Genomic DNA, 16,814 nt, shown 5'->3' with positions numbered 1-16,814 from the left:
AAAAAAAAAAACAAAATAAAATATATTAGAATAAATTTAATTCAATTCAATTAAAATATGAAAATGTTGTTGGTTAAATTAAATGTTATAATGCATGTATCAACGTCGTGTACATTACTTATGCCGATTTTCACGATAAAGTTGTATTGCTACTCGTAAGTTTGCTTGAGTGTTTTCTAATAATGGCTGGGAATACCTCAAATTCCATTTCTTTAGAAAATTTTGTCAAAATTTTAATCCTATAAAAATTTTGCCAATATTTTATTTCTATAGAAAAGTTTGCCAAAGTTTTATTTCTAAAGAAAATTTTGTCAATTTTATTTCTGTAGAAAATTTTTTCGAAAAACAAAAATTCTTTAGAAAATTTTGTCGAAATTTTATTTCTATAGAACATTCTATCAAAATTTTATTTGTTTAGAAGTTTTGTCAAAATTTTAGTTCTTTAGAAAATTTTATTTCTTAAGAAAATTTTGTCGGAATTTTATTTCTTAAGAAAATTTTGTCGGAATTTTATTTCTAAAGAAAATTTTGTCGAAATTTTATTTCATTTCTATAGAAATGAAATTTTATCGAAATTTTTTTTTTAAATAGAAATGAAATTTTGTAAAAAGTTTATGTCTATAGAACATTTTATCTAAATTTTTACTTCTATGGTAAATTTTATCAAAATTTTATTTCTATAGAAAATTTTGTCAAAATGTTATTTCTATAGAAAATTTTGTCAAAATTGTATTTCTATAGAAAATTTTGTCAAAATTTTATTTTTTTAGAAAATTTTTGTCAACATTTTATTTCTTTAGAAAATTTTGTCAAAATTTTATTCCTATAAAAATTTTTGTCAAAATTTTATTCCTACAGAAAATTTTGTCACAATTTTATTTCTAACGAAGCTTTTGTCAAAATTTTATTTATATACGCAATTTTGTCAAAATTTTATTTCTTTAGAAAATTTTGTCGGAATTTTATTTCTTAAGAAAATTTTGTCCGAATTTCATTTCTAAAGAAAATTTTGTCGAAATTTTATTTCTATAGAAATTAAATTTTGTCGAAATTTCATTTCTATAGAAATGAAATTTTGTCGAAATTTTTTTTCTATACAAATGAAATTTTGTAAAAAGTTTATGTCTATAGAACATTTTATCTAAATTTTTACTTCTATGGTAAATTTTATCAAAATTTTATTTCTATAGAAAATATTGTCTAAATTTTATTTCTATAGAAAATTTTGTCAAAATGTTATTTCTATAGAAAATTTTGTCAAAATTGTATATCTATAGAAAATTTTGTCGAAATGTTATTTCTATAGAAAATTTTGTCAAAATTTTATTTCTTTAGAAAATTTTGTCAAAATTTTATTCCTATAAAAATTTTTGTCAAAATTTTATTCCTACAGAAAATTTTGTTACCATTTTATTTCTAAAGAAGCTTTTGTTCAAAATTTTATTTATATACGCAATTTGGTCAAAATTTCATTTCTTTAGAAAATTTTGTCAAAATTTTATTTCTTTAGAAAATATTATCAATATTTTATTTCTTTAGAAAATTTTGTCAAAATGGAAAATTTTGTCGAAATTTTATTTCTATAGAAAATAAATGTTGTCGAAATTTTATTTCATTTCTATAGAAATTAAATTTTGTCGATTTTTTTTTTTCTATATAAATAAAATTTTGTCAAAAGTTTATGTCTATAGAACATTTTGTCTAAATTTTTACTTCTATGGTAAATTTTATCAAAATTTTATTTCTATAGAAAATATTGTCTAAATTTTATTTCTATAGAAAATTTTGTCAAAATGTTATTTCTATAGAAAATTTTGTCAAAATGTTATTTCTATAGAAAATTTTATCAAAATTGTATTTCTATAGAAAATTTTGTCAACATTTTATTTTTTTAGAAAATTTTGTCAACATTTTATTTCTTTAGAAAATTTTATCAAAATTTAATTTCATTTGAAAATTTTGTTAAAATTTTATTTCTATAAAAATTTTTGTCAAAATTTTATTCCTACAGAAAATTTTGTCACAATTTTGTTCAAAATTTTATTTATATACGCAATTTGGTCAAAATTTTATTTCTTTAGAAAATTTTGTCAAAATTTTATTTCTTTAGAAAATATTATCAATATTTTATTTCATTAGAAAATTTTGTCAAAATTTTATTTCTTTAGAAAATATTGTCTAAATTTATATTCTTAAAGAAAATATGCTGGAGAGGAATATTTTGCAAAATCTGCTAAAACATAATAAAATATATTAGAATAAATTGAATTCAATTCAATTAAAATATGAAAATGTTGTTGGTTAAATTAAATGTTATGATGCATGTATCAACGTCGTGTATGTCGATTTTCAAGATAAAGTTGTACTGCTAAGTTTGCTTGAGTGTTTTCGAATAATTGCTGGGAATTATCTCCCGTTTCGCAATGATATGCATACTCAAAAAATTGCGCACTTAAATTTGCCTAAAAGAATGCCTTGAAATGAAAACTCGTTGCAATTTTCTGAATGACATTGCCATTTCAAGGAAACTATGCATCAGCGTTGTTCGTTTTTGAATTCAGTTGTCTAGTAAATCAACGTTTATGTCCTTTTCGCTTGTTGGCATTTTGTTATTATTTTTTTTCCTTTAGTTTGTTCCTTGCTTGAATTTCCATCATATGTGGTGATGTAAAAGGAATGTTTGTTGTCATCTTTGAAACAAGGGGAAAAACTATGTAATTTGTAAAGAATCATTAAAGAATGTCTCCCCAAGTTTTAAAGAGTATTGTCTTTATCATAATAATCATCATCGAAAAGGCCAGGAACTCAAACAAGTTGTATACCAGTAGCAAATCTTCTCTAGGGGAAATTCATGCATTTGGGAGTAACAATTTTTTCAGTGTGTTTACCTCTAAAAAGTGAGCATCTCATTCAATATGAGTTTTCCAAACTTTTTTACTTGCCCGTTTTAAAACATTTATTATATGCTTGCAATAGTTTTCATGGGTAGGTCAATGTTGTCAATCATTGGGATCAATTGAATGACAATCAAATTAATCCAAGATAAAAATAAATTGCTCAACTATTTATTTGAGTTTTTTGTTTTGTATGAATTTTTCACATTCATTTTTGCAATTTCTTTCACTCTACAATTTGAGAGACAAGCAAAAAACACAAAGAACACCTAACATACACAGCCATCATGTGTTGTTGATCCTGTAACTTTTGAACGTGTAACCGTGTAGAGTGGCGAGTGTCAAGTGCAGAACACTGTTAACACTTTTTTGACATTTTTCTCTTTTTTTTTTTTTTGTTTTTCTCACAATGCTTTTTCTCTTTGCTCACAAATTTACACTAACATGGAGACGAATGCTCGTACATGAGATACTGTTGAACTTTTGTGACATTGAGTGTAAGTACTATAGTTACTCTCTGTCTCCTAGCCTGAGATACAACCACACATACGCTAGTGTGAATCAAATAGAAAGCATACAATTAATATTACAATCTCCCACACACACTCACACACCCATGCACAAAACTAATGCAGTTTTTATTCATCTACACTTAGTACTTAGAGCTTAAGCAGTGGGTTGTGATGTGTGACTGCATACATTTTTGGCTTAACAGCCAGCCAGGTTAATGCAAGTGACAAGTGTTGTTGCTTTTTTTAACATTTTTTGTGTTTCAAAAGAATAAAAGTATTTTTTTTTTTTTTTTGTTGCATGTGTGTCAATCTCTATGGTTTTTAGAACCATATTCTCCATCTATATCTTTAGAATCTACGCTTACGCATTTGGTTATAGTTTTAATTATCATCATCAACATCGTCATATTTTAACCCCAAAGATATATTTATCAAAGTGTTTTTAGAGCATCACATTTTTTGTTTGAATTATGTTTTTCATGTTTTTTTTTATTTTTCTCATTTCTTAGGGTTTTTCCTAATTAATGTTTTTGGTTAGTGGTAATTATGGTTAAAATACTAACACTTAGCCATTGTGTTTTTGGGTTAATTTATTATTTGTCTTTGCCACACACACATAGGGGAAGAACTTTAAACTGTCAAGTTTTTGTGTGCTTGGTTTTCAGAGTCCTCCTTTGAGATGTCCAAATTAGTGGTGTTTATGCTTGGGGAATATGAGCAAATAATCTTTAAATTTAATGGACCCAAAAACAAAAATAAACATTTTGTATCAAAGTTTTCAAATTAAACAGTTTTTTGTTTTCATCACGACTACATTTTATTGTGTTCATCGCCTTGGGGAAATGAGGAATGGAAATTAAAGCCTGTGGTGGCCTATACTACTGGGCAATCAACGAATGTTCATATAACAATAATGTACCTGCAAAAAAATTGCAAAGTTTTCGTAACGAAATTCTTGACAAATGATGTTGGGTGGGTTCAACCGTATCCGCAATTTTGTTGACCATTGTACGATAGAAATGGTACGTGCTGAGTGCGATGGTCCTTAGTCCTTTAGTCCTTAGTCCTTGGTCTGGCCGAAATGTTTGTGTGCTCAGGGCTTCAATACAGTCATTAGGGCATTTCCCTATAATATTCGGCATTTATTTTGTCGCCACGAGCTGCGAGCGACCTTCGACCGTTACAGCGGTCAACACCATTACCTTCGGCTGCGCTTGAGTTCTAATGATCAATCTTACCTCTTTGTCAAGTAAAGCTGATCGTTTTGTTTGTTCACAAACTGCTGAATTCGGAATGGCTTTTCAGCGAAAAAAAAAATAAAATTGCATAACTACTCTGAAGAAACAGTGAACCGACGAGGAAGAAAAATTTTGGTTAATTTTGGAATAGTATTCGGTCAATATTCTCAAAAGCGAAACACTATCGCCTAATACCTCATTCACATTACACTTCCAAAATCCACTTTAACTAGATTTTAACTTTCATTTGCCTTATAAATAACGGATTTAAAATCAATTTTTAATAGATTTCGAGCCTAATGTGTATGAGGTATAAGCTTGAAATTAAAGTAACTATCTTAATAAAGGTTAGAATTTTCATATTTCATTAAAACATCCTTGCAATAATTATGAAATTTTGAAATTATACAATTGCAAAAGTGGGTTACATAAGGTACGGGGCATTTTACCTGTATAGAGGTTTACTCAGTCTACCAGTCTCTCGGAATGCCGGTTTACAGAAATATGAAAATCATAAAGTAGGAAAAGCAACCTTCTTTTTAACAATTGGGAGCCCGTTAGAATCTGGGCTAGAACCTACGACTATATATGTCCCACAAGTCAACTATTATTACTTGGTACCATAGTCAAATGTTTGCCATACACTGGTAGAAAAAGTTTCGTTAATACGATGAATTTCTACGTTGTATTAACGAAATTCTTCATTAAAAGTCAGCCAACGTAGCATTTCGTTATAACAACGTAATTTTACGTTATATTTACGAAACCCTTTATGGAATACATTTCGTAGTATTAACGAATAATTACGTTGCTATTACGTAGCCTTTTCGTTGCATTAACGAATATTATTCGTTGTATGAATGAAATTTATTCATTGTATGGATGTAGCTTATACGTTGTATGAACGAAAATCATTCATTGTATTAATGAAACCCAACCATTATTATTTTTTGTTAAGATCTTTGAAATAGGATTTATATACTCGTACAGTAGGAAATAATATTTATTGATAAATTAAGTAATTTGATAATCATATAGTGTAACTTTCACTTAAGAAAAAAAGCCTCTAATTTCTAAGACCAAAAAATGATAATCGTATCGCCGTGTCCTTTTGTCCAATTTATTTTTGCAATCAAGGTTCATTACGGCAATTGTTCCGCCTTCTTCATCTGAAAGTTCACTTCCCCCTGGCATTTTCACTAAAGATTTAAAATTTACACTAAATTTCTTGCGAATATACAAAAAACACCAATTTAACTATGTTTATTATTCACAACGAAACTGTAATAAGCCTGTGCACTCTTCAGCGAAAAGAACGTAAATGTTGTTAAGGTTTGCCCATCAGACTAGTTTTCTGTTGAACTTTTTACCGTTTGTTTTTCAAGACGCACACGCAAACATGCTTACTGCCATGCTTAGATGTGTATGTACAAATTACATAGACGCTACAGATGTATTAGAGAGAGTATGGAGAGACGTTTTAGAGAGAGAGTACGGAGAGGCAGAAATACTCAAACTCCCATTCATATTATTAATGAACATATTTCATTAGTATGACGAAATATAACAATTTAAAATTTATTTTTTAACGATTCATATCATTATATTAACGATCGCTTTCGTTTTATAAGTGAAATTTTCAATTCCAGTTTCGAAGTATATAAAACGACTGTTTTAAGGGCTAAAAGTTTCCAAAAGTTACTCTCTATGTGCAAATGATTATAATAATTTCATCTTGGAAAAAAAATTTATTCTAGTTTTTGAAAAAAATACAAAGTTAATATTCGTAATATTAACGAAACAGGTTTCATTAATATAACGAAAAACCAAAACACAAAATTGTCTTTTAACGATTGATTTCGTTGTATTAACGATCAATTTCGTTCTTATAACGAAAAATTTCGTAATATTAACGAAAAATAATCAACGAAGCCCGTTCGTTAATAGTACGAAACATTTTTCTACCAGTGTAAAAACCCTTTATTATATATAAAATATTGTAAAGAAAAATCCCGGGAATTCCCGCACTTAATTCCCGGGAAAGCGGGAACGAAAATATAGCAATTTTTTCCCGGGATCCCGTCATGGAAAAAACCCTTATTCTGAGTCGTTCTAGCCACGTCCGTCCGTTTGTTGAAATCACGAAACAAGTTACCGACTTGAAACTTGGTACAAGTAGTTGTTTGTTATTGATGTAGGTCGGATGGTAGGCAAATGGGCCATACCGGATCCCGTCAGGGAAAAAAACCCTTATTCTGAGTCGTTCTAGCCACGTCCGTCCGTTTGTTGAAATCACGAAACAAGTTACCGACTTGAAACTTGGTACAAGTAGTTGTTATTGATGTAGGTCGGATGGTAGGCAAATGGGCCATATCGGACCACTTTTACGTATAGCCCCCATATAAACCGGCCCCCAGATTTGGCTTGCGGACCCTCTTGGGGGCGGAAATTTCATCCGATCCGAGTGAAATTTTGTACGTAATGTTAGTATGTGGTCTCTAGCATCAATGCCGAAATTGGTCCATATAGGACCATAATTGTATATAACCCCCATATAAACCGATGCCCAGATTTGGCTTGCGGAACCTCTAAGAAGCGCAAATTTCATCCGATCTGGTTGAAATTTGGTACATTGTGTTGGTATATGGTCTCTCACACCCATGCCAAAATTGATCCATATCGGTCCATAATTATATATAGCCCCCATATAAATCGATCCCCAGATTTGATCTCCGGAGGTACTTAGAGATAAAAATTTCATCAGATCCTGTTGAAATTTGGTACGAGATTTAAATATATGGCTTCTAACCATGATGCACAAGTTGGTACACATCGGTCCATAATTATATAGAGCCTCAATAAAAACTGATTCCCAGACTTTACTTTTGAGCCTCCTGGATAAGCAAATTTCATCTGATCTGAAAAATTTGGTACTAATCATGCAAACATTGATCCATATCGGTTCATAATTATATATAGCCCTTATATAAAGCGATAACCAGATATGACCTGCGGAGCCTTTTGGAGGAGCAAAATTCATCCGGTCCGGTTAAAAATTAGTACATTTGGCTAGTATATGGCCGATACCAACCATGCCAAAATTGGCCAGTACCGATCTATATTATATATAGCCCCCAAATAAACCGATCCCCACTCACAGAAAAATCACGATTGCCACTCGAGCCAAAAATAATCTACCAACATGTTATTGCCATAGAAAATTCTGTCAAAATTGTATATTACTATAGAAATTTTTCTTTTCTTAGAGGCTCCGCAAGCCAAATCTGGGGATCGGTTTACATGGGGGCTATATATAACTATAGACCGATGTGGACAAATTTTTGCATGGTTATTAGAGACCATATACTAACACCATGTACCAAATTTCAACCGGATCGGATGAAATTTGCTTCTCTTAGAGGCTCCACAAGCCAAATCTGGGGATCGGTTGATATAGGGGCTATATATATGTTTATAGACCGATGTGGACCAATTTTTGCATGGTTGTTAGAAACCATATACTAACACCATGTACCAAATTTCAGCCGAATCGCATGAAATTTGCTTCCCTTAGAGGCTCCGCAAGCCAAATCTGGGGATCGCTTTATATGGGGGCTATATATAATTATGGACCGATGTAGACCAATTTTTGCATGGTTATTAGAGACCACATACTAACACCATGTACCAAATTTCAACCGGATCGGATGAAATTTGCTTCTCTTAGAGGCTCCGCAAGCAAAATCTGAGCGTCGGTTTATATGGTGGCTATACGTGGCCCATTTGCAATACCACCCAACCTACATCAATAGCAACTACTTGTGCCAAGTTTCAAGTCGATAGCATGTTTCGTTCGGAAGTTAGCGTGATTTCAACAGACGGACGGGCATGCTTAGATCGACTCAGAATTTCACCACGACCCAGGATATATATACTTTATGGGGTTTTAGAGCAATATTTAGATGTGTTACAAACGGAATGACAAAGTTAATATACCCCCCATCCTATTTTTTTGAGAAGGTTTGGCAAATTACGAGAATTTTTAATTTTTTTGTTAATTTTTAATAGAAAAAATATATTTATAGGAAAATATATGCCGAAAATAAAAAATAAAAACGATGCATAACAAAAAATATTTGATAAAAAAAAAATTGCCGCTGGTGAGATTTCAACCTGCGTTTCTCATTTTTTCGTTCATACTAATAAAGAGCATCTCGAGAAGCAATTATAATGTTATTCCTTGGTGTCGTATTACGATCATCCTATGGTGGAGGATATAAAAAAAAATAAATAAAGAACGCAGGTTCAAATCTCACCAGCGGTGAATTTTTTATCAAACATTATTTTGCTAAAATATTATTTTTTATTTTATACAAAGTATTTATTTAGTTATTTTCGGCATATATTTTATATAAATATATCTTTTCCATTAAAATTCAACAAAAAAAATTAAAAAATCGCGTAATTTACAAAGCTTTCTCAAAAGAACTTCCATGGAAGTGAAAAAGTCAAGCGGCGCAGGTTCAAACCCATGCAATTTTTGATTTTATTTTTATTAGTTTTTTTTTTAAATGATTTTATTTTGTGTTTTGCGAAACTTATTTTTTCAAAACTTAAATGTTCACATATTCCGTACTTTCAAAGATTTGTCCAAAAGAAATGCATCGGAAGTTGAAAAAATCGATGAGGGATCCCGGGATGAGGGATCCCGGATGAAGAAATGTTTATGAAACAACTTCCATTTTTTCGCTGGGTTGATAAAGCCACGTATTACTCGAATTTCTTTGACGAAAAATCATAATTTTGGAAATTTGTGTTCTAATATTGTGTATGTAAATTTATTCGATTTAAAGAAAATACATTTCGTTTCGAAATTTTTATACCCTCCATCATAGGATGGGGGTATATTAACTTTGTCATTCCGTTTGTAACACATCGAAATATTGCTCTAAGACCCCATAAAGTATATATATTCTGGGTCGTGGTGAAATTCTGAGTCGATCTAAGCATGTCCGTCCGTCTGTTGAAATCACGCTAACTTCCGAACGAAACAAGCTATCGACTTGAAACTTGGCACAAGTAGTTGTTATCGATGTAGGTCGGATGGTATTGAAAATGGGCCATATCGGTCCACTTTTACGTATAGCCCCCATATAAAGGGACCCTCAGATTTGGCTTGTGGAGCCTCTAACAGAAGCATATTTCATCCGATCCGGCTGCAATTTGGTACATGGTGTTGGTATATGGTCTCTAACAACCGTGCAAAAAATTGGTTCACATCGGTCCATAATTATATATAGCCCCCATATAAACCGATCCCCCGATTTGGCTTGCGGAGCCTCAAAGAGAAACAAATTTCATCCGATCCGGCTGAAATTTGCTACATGATGTTAGTATATGGTCTCTAACAACCATGCAAAAATTGGTCCACATCGGTTCATAACTATATAGCCCCCATATAAACCGATCCCCAGATTTGGCTTGCGAAGTCCCCAAGAGAAGCAAATTTCATCCAATCCGGTTGTAATTTGGAACATGGTGTTAGTATATGATCTTTAACAACCGTGCCAGAATTGGTCCATATCGGTCCATAATTATATATAGCCCCCATATAAAACGTTCTCCAGATTTGACCTCCGGAGCCTCTTGGAGGAGCAAAATTCATCCGATCCGGTTCAAATTAGGAACGTGGTGTTAGTATATGGTCGCTAACAACCATACCAAAATTGGTCCAATCACACAAAAATTGGTCCATATCGGTTCATAATCATGGTTGCCACTAGAGCCAAAAATAATCTACCAAAATTTTATTTCTATAGAAAATTTTGTTAAAATTTTATTTCTATAGACATTTTTGTCAAAATTTTCTTTCTATAGAATTTTTTGTCAAAATTTTTATTTCTATAGAAAATTTTGTGAAAATTTTATTTCTATAGAAAATTTTGTCAAAATTTTGTGTCTACTTTGTCAAACTGAATTATATACGTATTGGATCGATCTTTTTTGATTTAATATATACCACGTATGGACTTACATACAATTTAGAAGATGGTGTTAGGAGGTTTTAAAATACCTTGCCATCGGCAAGCGTTACCGCAACTTAAGTAATTCGATTCTGGATGGCAGTGTTTAGAAGAAGTTTCTACGCAATCCATGATGGAGGGTACATAAGCTTCGGCCTGGCCGAACTTACGGCCGTATATACTTGTTATTTTTTTTTTTTTGAATTAATTTCCATAAATTTCACTTTCATAAAATTTTATTCAACTCCATTATCTTTGATATCAATTCATCTTCTACGACAGGCTTAATTTATTAAATGAAAATCTCAACATGAAATAAAAACCAGTGATTTTAAACAAACAATGTCTAAAATATAATGAACTGATTTGGAAGTGTAATTTTTAATTTTTGAAGAAAAAAGACCAGTGTATAAAAACAGTTTTCATTGTCATACAATTTAATTACAAGCCCCCCAACAAAAAATTAAGGTTTGTCCACATAAACTATACAACAAAGCATTCTTCAATTGAATCGCATAAAACAAAGCCAATTTCAAGTCTTTCAATAAAACTACGTCGATCGTTTTTCTCTGCTGCAGAAACCACTTGATATTCAAAATGTGTCCGAAAAATTCAAAAACGCCCATTTTCTTAATTGGCGGTATTTGTTTCGTTATCATACTGGTGGCCATATGCGGCGTAACGCTCATCAATAACATCAATTTATCCAATATAATTCGTTTAAATGAACAAGTTGCCAGTGATAGCATGGCCAACAACAACAATCAACAGCATCAGCAATACGATGATGGAGGTGATGGAAATGGTTATGGTGATGACGATGACACTACTGCTGATAACTATCATCATCACCAACAACACACCGCGGGGCAAGAAGGGAGCGAAAGTCGCTTGTCCCAGTACAGTCAAAGTCATCCGAAAAATATCTATCGTTTTGACAAGGAAACTGGCATGATGACTGAACATCAGCAACACAGTAGTAGGCCAGAGGGTAATCGGCAGCAGCAGCAGCCAAATAATCCACGTCAGGAAATGTCAGCATTTGCTTCGTGGTCGCCTATTGGCCTTTGGCCCAATGCCAAAATCGTGGACAATGATAGAAATATTGACACTCTGCAAGTACAAGAAATCAATGCAATTTTAACATCCGACTCCAATGGTTTCGTTGAAAAGTTGACACATAAGGCAACCGATGGTAGTGGTATTGGTAATGGAGCTTCTGTTGGATTGCCAGTTTCCACAACCACTTCCGTTTCCGACTCGACTATGGCTTCGGCTACGGGAGAGGAGCAAAATCATGATTCATTGAATCACCTAGAAGCATCAAAGATAAAGACAATGACTTCGACATCTGCTAGCAGTACGACTACTACGATCCCCACTACTACCATGTCACCCGTTTTGGTGATAAGTGACAAAAATGCTTCCATGATTGATTACGAAAAACGTTCACATGTTGTAAAGGTGAGTAGTTGTTTGGCTTATCTTCTGATATGTCTCTTTTTACGCTTTCCCAACAATAACCGATGACTTTGTTTAATCTCAGTTGCGAAAACTTTTGTCATTTTCCTGCGAAATCATTAATTATGTTTCTGTTTTAATAATATTCTTATTAGATTGGAATAGACTACTACTGCCAAATTGTGGGGAGGGAGGATAAAATCTAAGATGTTTAGACAAAGTATCATATCGAACATTGAGAAAAAATAAATTTGTAAACAAGATTTTTAATTTGTGATTTGTGGTTACTAGAATGTGCGACAAAAGTTATCGCTGTATCGCATTTTAGTGGCGAAATTTCCACTTTTCATTTGAAAATTCTTATGAGTGAATTTTTTATTGTTCTCCAAAGTGCTACATTTTTTTCATTTTGTGTCAATTGGTGCGACTTTTTTCAATATTCGTTTATACTATATTTTTATAAAAGTGAATGCGATACATTGTCTGGATTTCAGACAAAAAAGAATTTTGATTATTTTTTCATTCTTGAATCGCCTGAAAGTATTTCAGTATATAAACTATGCTGTGTGTAAAGGTTTAATTTAGGTTAGTTTATGGTATCAGTATTTTATTCCAGACTCAGATCATGGATTTTCCCATGGATCCGTCGGATTCTATTTTAAACCTTTTTTATATCCTTGTTCGAATGGCATGTCACGTTTTAGAGATGCTTTGAAACACTCAGCATTATTGAAAACACTAGAAACATTTCGGTGTTCGCCGGAAACTACGATTGAATCCGTTTGGCCTTTGGATTCAAAGGGCACATAAAATACCGGTCTCTGTATCGCACTCACCGAGCCACCGTGGTGCAATGGTTAGCATGCCCGCCTTGCATACACAAGGTCGTGGGATCGATTCCTGCTTCGACCGAACACCAAAAAGTTTTTCAGCGGTGGATTATCCCACCTCAGTAATGCTGGTGACATTTCTGAGGGTTTCAAAGCTTCTCTAAGTGGTTTCACTGCAATGTGGAACGCCGTTCGCACTCGGATATAAAAAGGAGGTCCCTTATCATTAAGCTTAACATGGAATCGGGCAGCACTCAGTGATAAGAGAGAAGTTCACCAATGTGGTATCACAATGGACTGAATAGTCTAAGTGAGCCTGATACATCGGGCTGCCACATAACCTAACCTAACCTAACCATCGCACTCAACTTTAGCAAAATTGGGACAGATATTAAGACTACCAGTTATTACAGTGATAATGTTAAATAAGCTTTGAACTGGACTCGGGAACGGAGTCACGGGAATTCCCGGGAATTTGGGAATTCCCGTTTCCCGGGTTTCCCTTTGACCGGGATCCCGGGAAATTCGGAAAAATCACGCTTTCCCGGGAATGGAAAAAATCCGGGAAAAGGAAAACCCTACTTGGGAGTGTAGTTGATGATTCGGCGTCGGAGATTGTTCGGGGTTGTCATTGATACGGCGTCAGTGACTTACAGTGTTGATGATTTGATTTGCTAATTCGGGAGTGGCGTTGACGATTTGTTGTTACATCGTCAGTGAATGTTCCGAGATGATGATTCGTTTTCGGTGAGTCGGGATTGTAGTTGACGATTCGCTTATACGGAGTCGATTGGTCGCAAATACGGTTTCAATTATTGGAGAAGCAAGTGAAGATCCGAATCGATTAGTGCCAAATGAAGCTATTTGTAATTAATGTGGTAAAAGCCGAGACACTTATTGAGGAAGCATGCTAATTTCCCACAACTAATAGTGCGGACACTAGCTAAAACGGAAGCAATTACTGCGAAAACAAGCGAATGCGGAATCACGACAAATGGCGAAACTATTAGTGGGAAACCAAGCTAATTACTATCGCACTAAACAAAAAGCCGAGACATTTAGTGCGGTAGAAAGCTAATTGCCGAAGCAATTTGTACGGAAGCAAAGTAAGTTCTAAGACACTTAGAGCAGAAGCAAGCTAATTCCACAAAACAACTAGTACGTAAACAAGCTATGGACCAAAGCAATTAACGCAGAAGTAACAGGTTGGCTGATAGGTCCCCGGTCTGACACATAGATGGCGTCGCTAGTATTAAATGAATATTATTTTTATATAGTACCAACCTTCAAATGATTCGTGTCAAAATTTGACGTCTGTAAGTCAATTAGTTTGTGAGATAGAGCGTCTTTTGTGAAGCAACTTTAGTTATTGCGAAAAAATGGAAAAAAAGGAATTTCGTGTTGTGATAAAATACTGTTTTCTGAAGGGAAAAATACGGTGGAAGCAAAAACTTGCCTTGATAATGAGTTTCCGGACTCTGCCCCAGGGAAATCAACAATAATTGATTGGTATGCAAAATTCAAGCGTGGTGAAATGAGCACGGAGGACGGTGAACGCAGTGGACGCCCGAAAGAGGTGGTTACCGACGAAAACATCAAAAACATCCACAAAATGATTTTGAATGACCGTAAAATGAAGTTGATCGAGATAGCAGAGGCCTTAAAGATATCAAAGGAACGTGTTGGTCATATCATTCATCAATATTTGGATATACGGAAGCTCTGTGCAAAATGGGTGCCGCGCGAGCTCACATTTGACCAAAAACAACAACGTGTTGATGATTCTGAGAGGTGTTTGCAGCTGTTAACTCGTAATACACCCGAGTTTTTCCATCGATATGTGATAATGGATGAAACATGGCTGAGTCCAATCGACAGTCGGCTGAGTGGACAGCGACCGGTGAACCATCTCCGAAGCGTGGAAAGACTCAAAAGTCCGCTGGCAAAGTAATGGCCTCTGTTTTTTGGGACGCGCATGGAATAATTTTTATCGATTATCTTGAGAATGGAAAAACCATCAACAGTGACTATTATATGGCGTTATTGGAGCGTTTGAAGGTCGAAATCGCGGCAAAACGGCCCCATATGAAGAAGAAAAAAGTGTTGTTCCACCAAGACAACGCACCGTTTCACAAGTCATTGAGAACGATGGCAAAAATTCATGAATTGGGCTTCGAATTGCTTCCCCACCCACCGTATTCTCCAGATCTGCCTCTAGCGACTTGTTCTTGTTCTCAGACCTCAAAAGGATGCTCGCAGGGAAAACATTTGGCTGCAATGAAGAGGTGATAGCCGAAACTGAGGCATATTTTGAGGCAAAACCGAAGGAGTATGAAAAAATTGGAAGGTCATAATAATCGTTGTATCGCTCTTGAAGGGAACTATGTTCGAATTTTAACAAAAAAATGTGTTTTTCTTTGTTAGACCGGGGACTTATCAGCCAACCTGCTAATTGTTTTCGCACTAAAAAAGCCGATTCACTTAGTGCGAAAGTAAGGAATGCGAAAGAAAGATAAGTGCCGAAATACTTAGTGCGGTAGCTAGCTAATTTCCGAAGCAATTTACGTGGAAGCAAAGTAAGTTCTATGATACTTAGAGCAGAAGCAAGCTAATTCCCGAAACAACCAGTGCGGAAACAATCTACGGACCAAAGAAATTAGCGCAGAAGTAGGTTAAATCCCGAAGAAATTAGTGCGGAAGCTTTATGCCAAAGCAATTTACGGAGAGCAAGCTAATTCCCGAAGCAACTTGTGCCGACAGATGCTTATTGCCGAAGCAATTAATGCGGAAGTAAGCTAATTTCCGAAATAATTAGTTCGGAGGCAAGCTAAATGCGGAAGCACGCTAATTGCGTAAGCAATTATTGCGGTACCAAGCTAATTGCCGACACATTGCGAAAGCAAGATAATAACCTAAGAAATTATTGCGGACACTGGCTTAAAACCGAAGCAATTAGTGCGAAAGCAAGCGAATGTGGAAGAAATGTATATGCCGAAACAATTAGTTCGGAAGCAAGCAACTTGCCGAAGCTATTAGGTTAGGTTCGGTTAGGTGGCAGCCCGATGTATCAGGCTCACTTAGACTATTCAGTCCATTGTGATACCACATTGGTGAACTTCTCTCTTATCACTGAGTGCTGCCCGATTCCATGCTAAGCTCAATGACAAGGGACCTCCTTTTTATAGCCGAGTCCGAACGGCGTTCCACATTGCAGTAAAACCACTTAGAGAAGCTTTGAAACCCTGAGAAATGTCACCAGCATTACTGAGGTGGGATAATCCACCGCTGAAAAACTTTTTGGTGTTCGGTCGAAGCAGGAATCGAACCCACGACCTTGTGTATGCAAGGCGGGCATTCTAACCACTGCTCCTTAGTGCGAAGGTAAACAAATGCGGAAGCAAGCCAAGTGCACAGTGAGCGAAAAGCAAGTAAAATCGCAACGAAATTGGTGCAGAAGCTTAATGCCAAAGTAATTCGCGCGGAAGCAAGCTATTTGGCGAATCAATAAGTGCGGAAACAAGATAAAGACCGAAGCAATTAGTGCAGTAGCAAGCTAAGTACTAAGTAAGACTAGAAGTGCCCATATGTAATAGGTACTTTTAGTTAAATGTGGAATCACAATGGACTGAATGATCTAAGTGAGCCTGAAATTTAATCGGGCTGCCACTTTAACCTAACCTAACCTGACCTAAGTACCTAAACAATTTGTGCGGAAATCAGCTAAAAGCCGGAACAATTAACACAGAAGCAAGCTAAATCCCAAAGGAATTTGTGTGGAAGCTTATTATAGAAACAATTAGTGCGGAAGCAAGCGAAGTACGTAAGTAACCTAATTGTCGAAGCAATTAGTTCGGAA

At 34.3% G+C, this 16,814-nt stretch overlaps 1 protein-coding gene across 2 annotated transcripts in view; it reads left to right on the top strand.

Moving 5' to 3' along the window:
• The window catches only part of alpha-Man-Ia (alpha-Mannosidase class I a), a 477,107-nt gene that overhangs the window by 312,374 nt on the left and 147,919 nt on the right, over nt 1-16,814 (top strand). The window contains exon 2 of one of the 2 annotated variants that reach the window (XM_075302904.1): nt 10,950-12,131. The exons of the other annotated variant lie outside the window; for it this stretch is intronic. Within the exon in view, the coding sequence (XP_075159019.1) occupies nt 11,265-12,131 (867 nt within the window). The 5' untranslated portion in view covers nt 10,950-11,264. The remainder of the gene's footprint in view (nt 1-10,949; nt 12,132-16,814) is intronic. 2 annotated transcript variants of the gene reach the window in all.

This window comes from Haematobia irritans, chromosome 3, assembly GCF_050003625.1.
Source record: "Haematobia irritans isolate KBUSLIRL chromosome 3, ASM5000362v1, whole genome shotgun sequence".
NCBI lineage: Eukaryota > Metazoa > Arthropoda > Insecta > Diptera > Muscidae > Haematobia > Haematobia irritans.
This window is presented reverse-complemented; position numbering and strand designations above follow the sequence as displayed.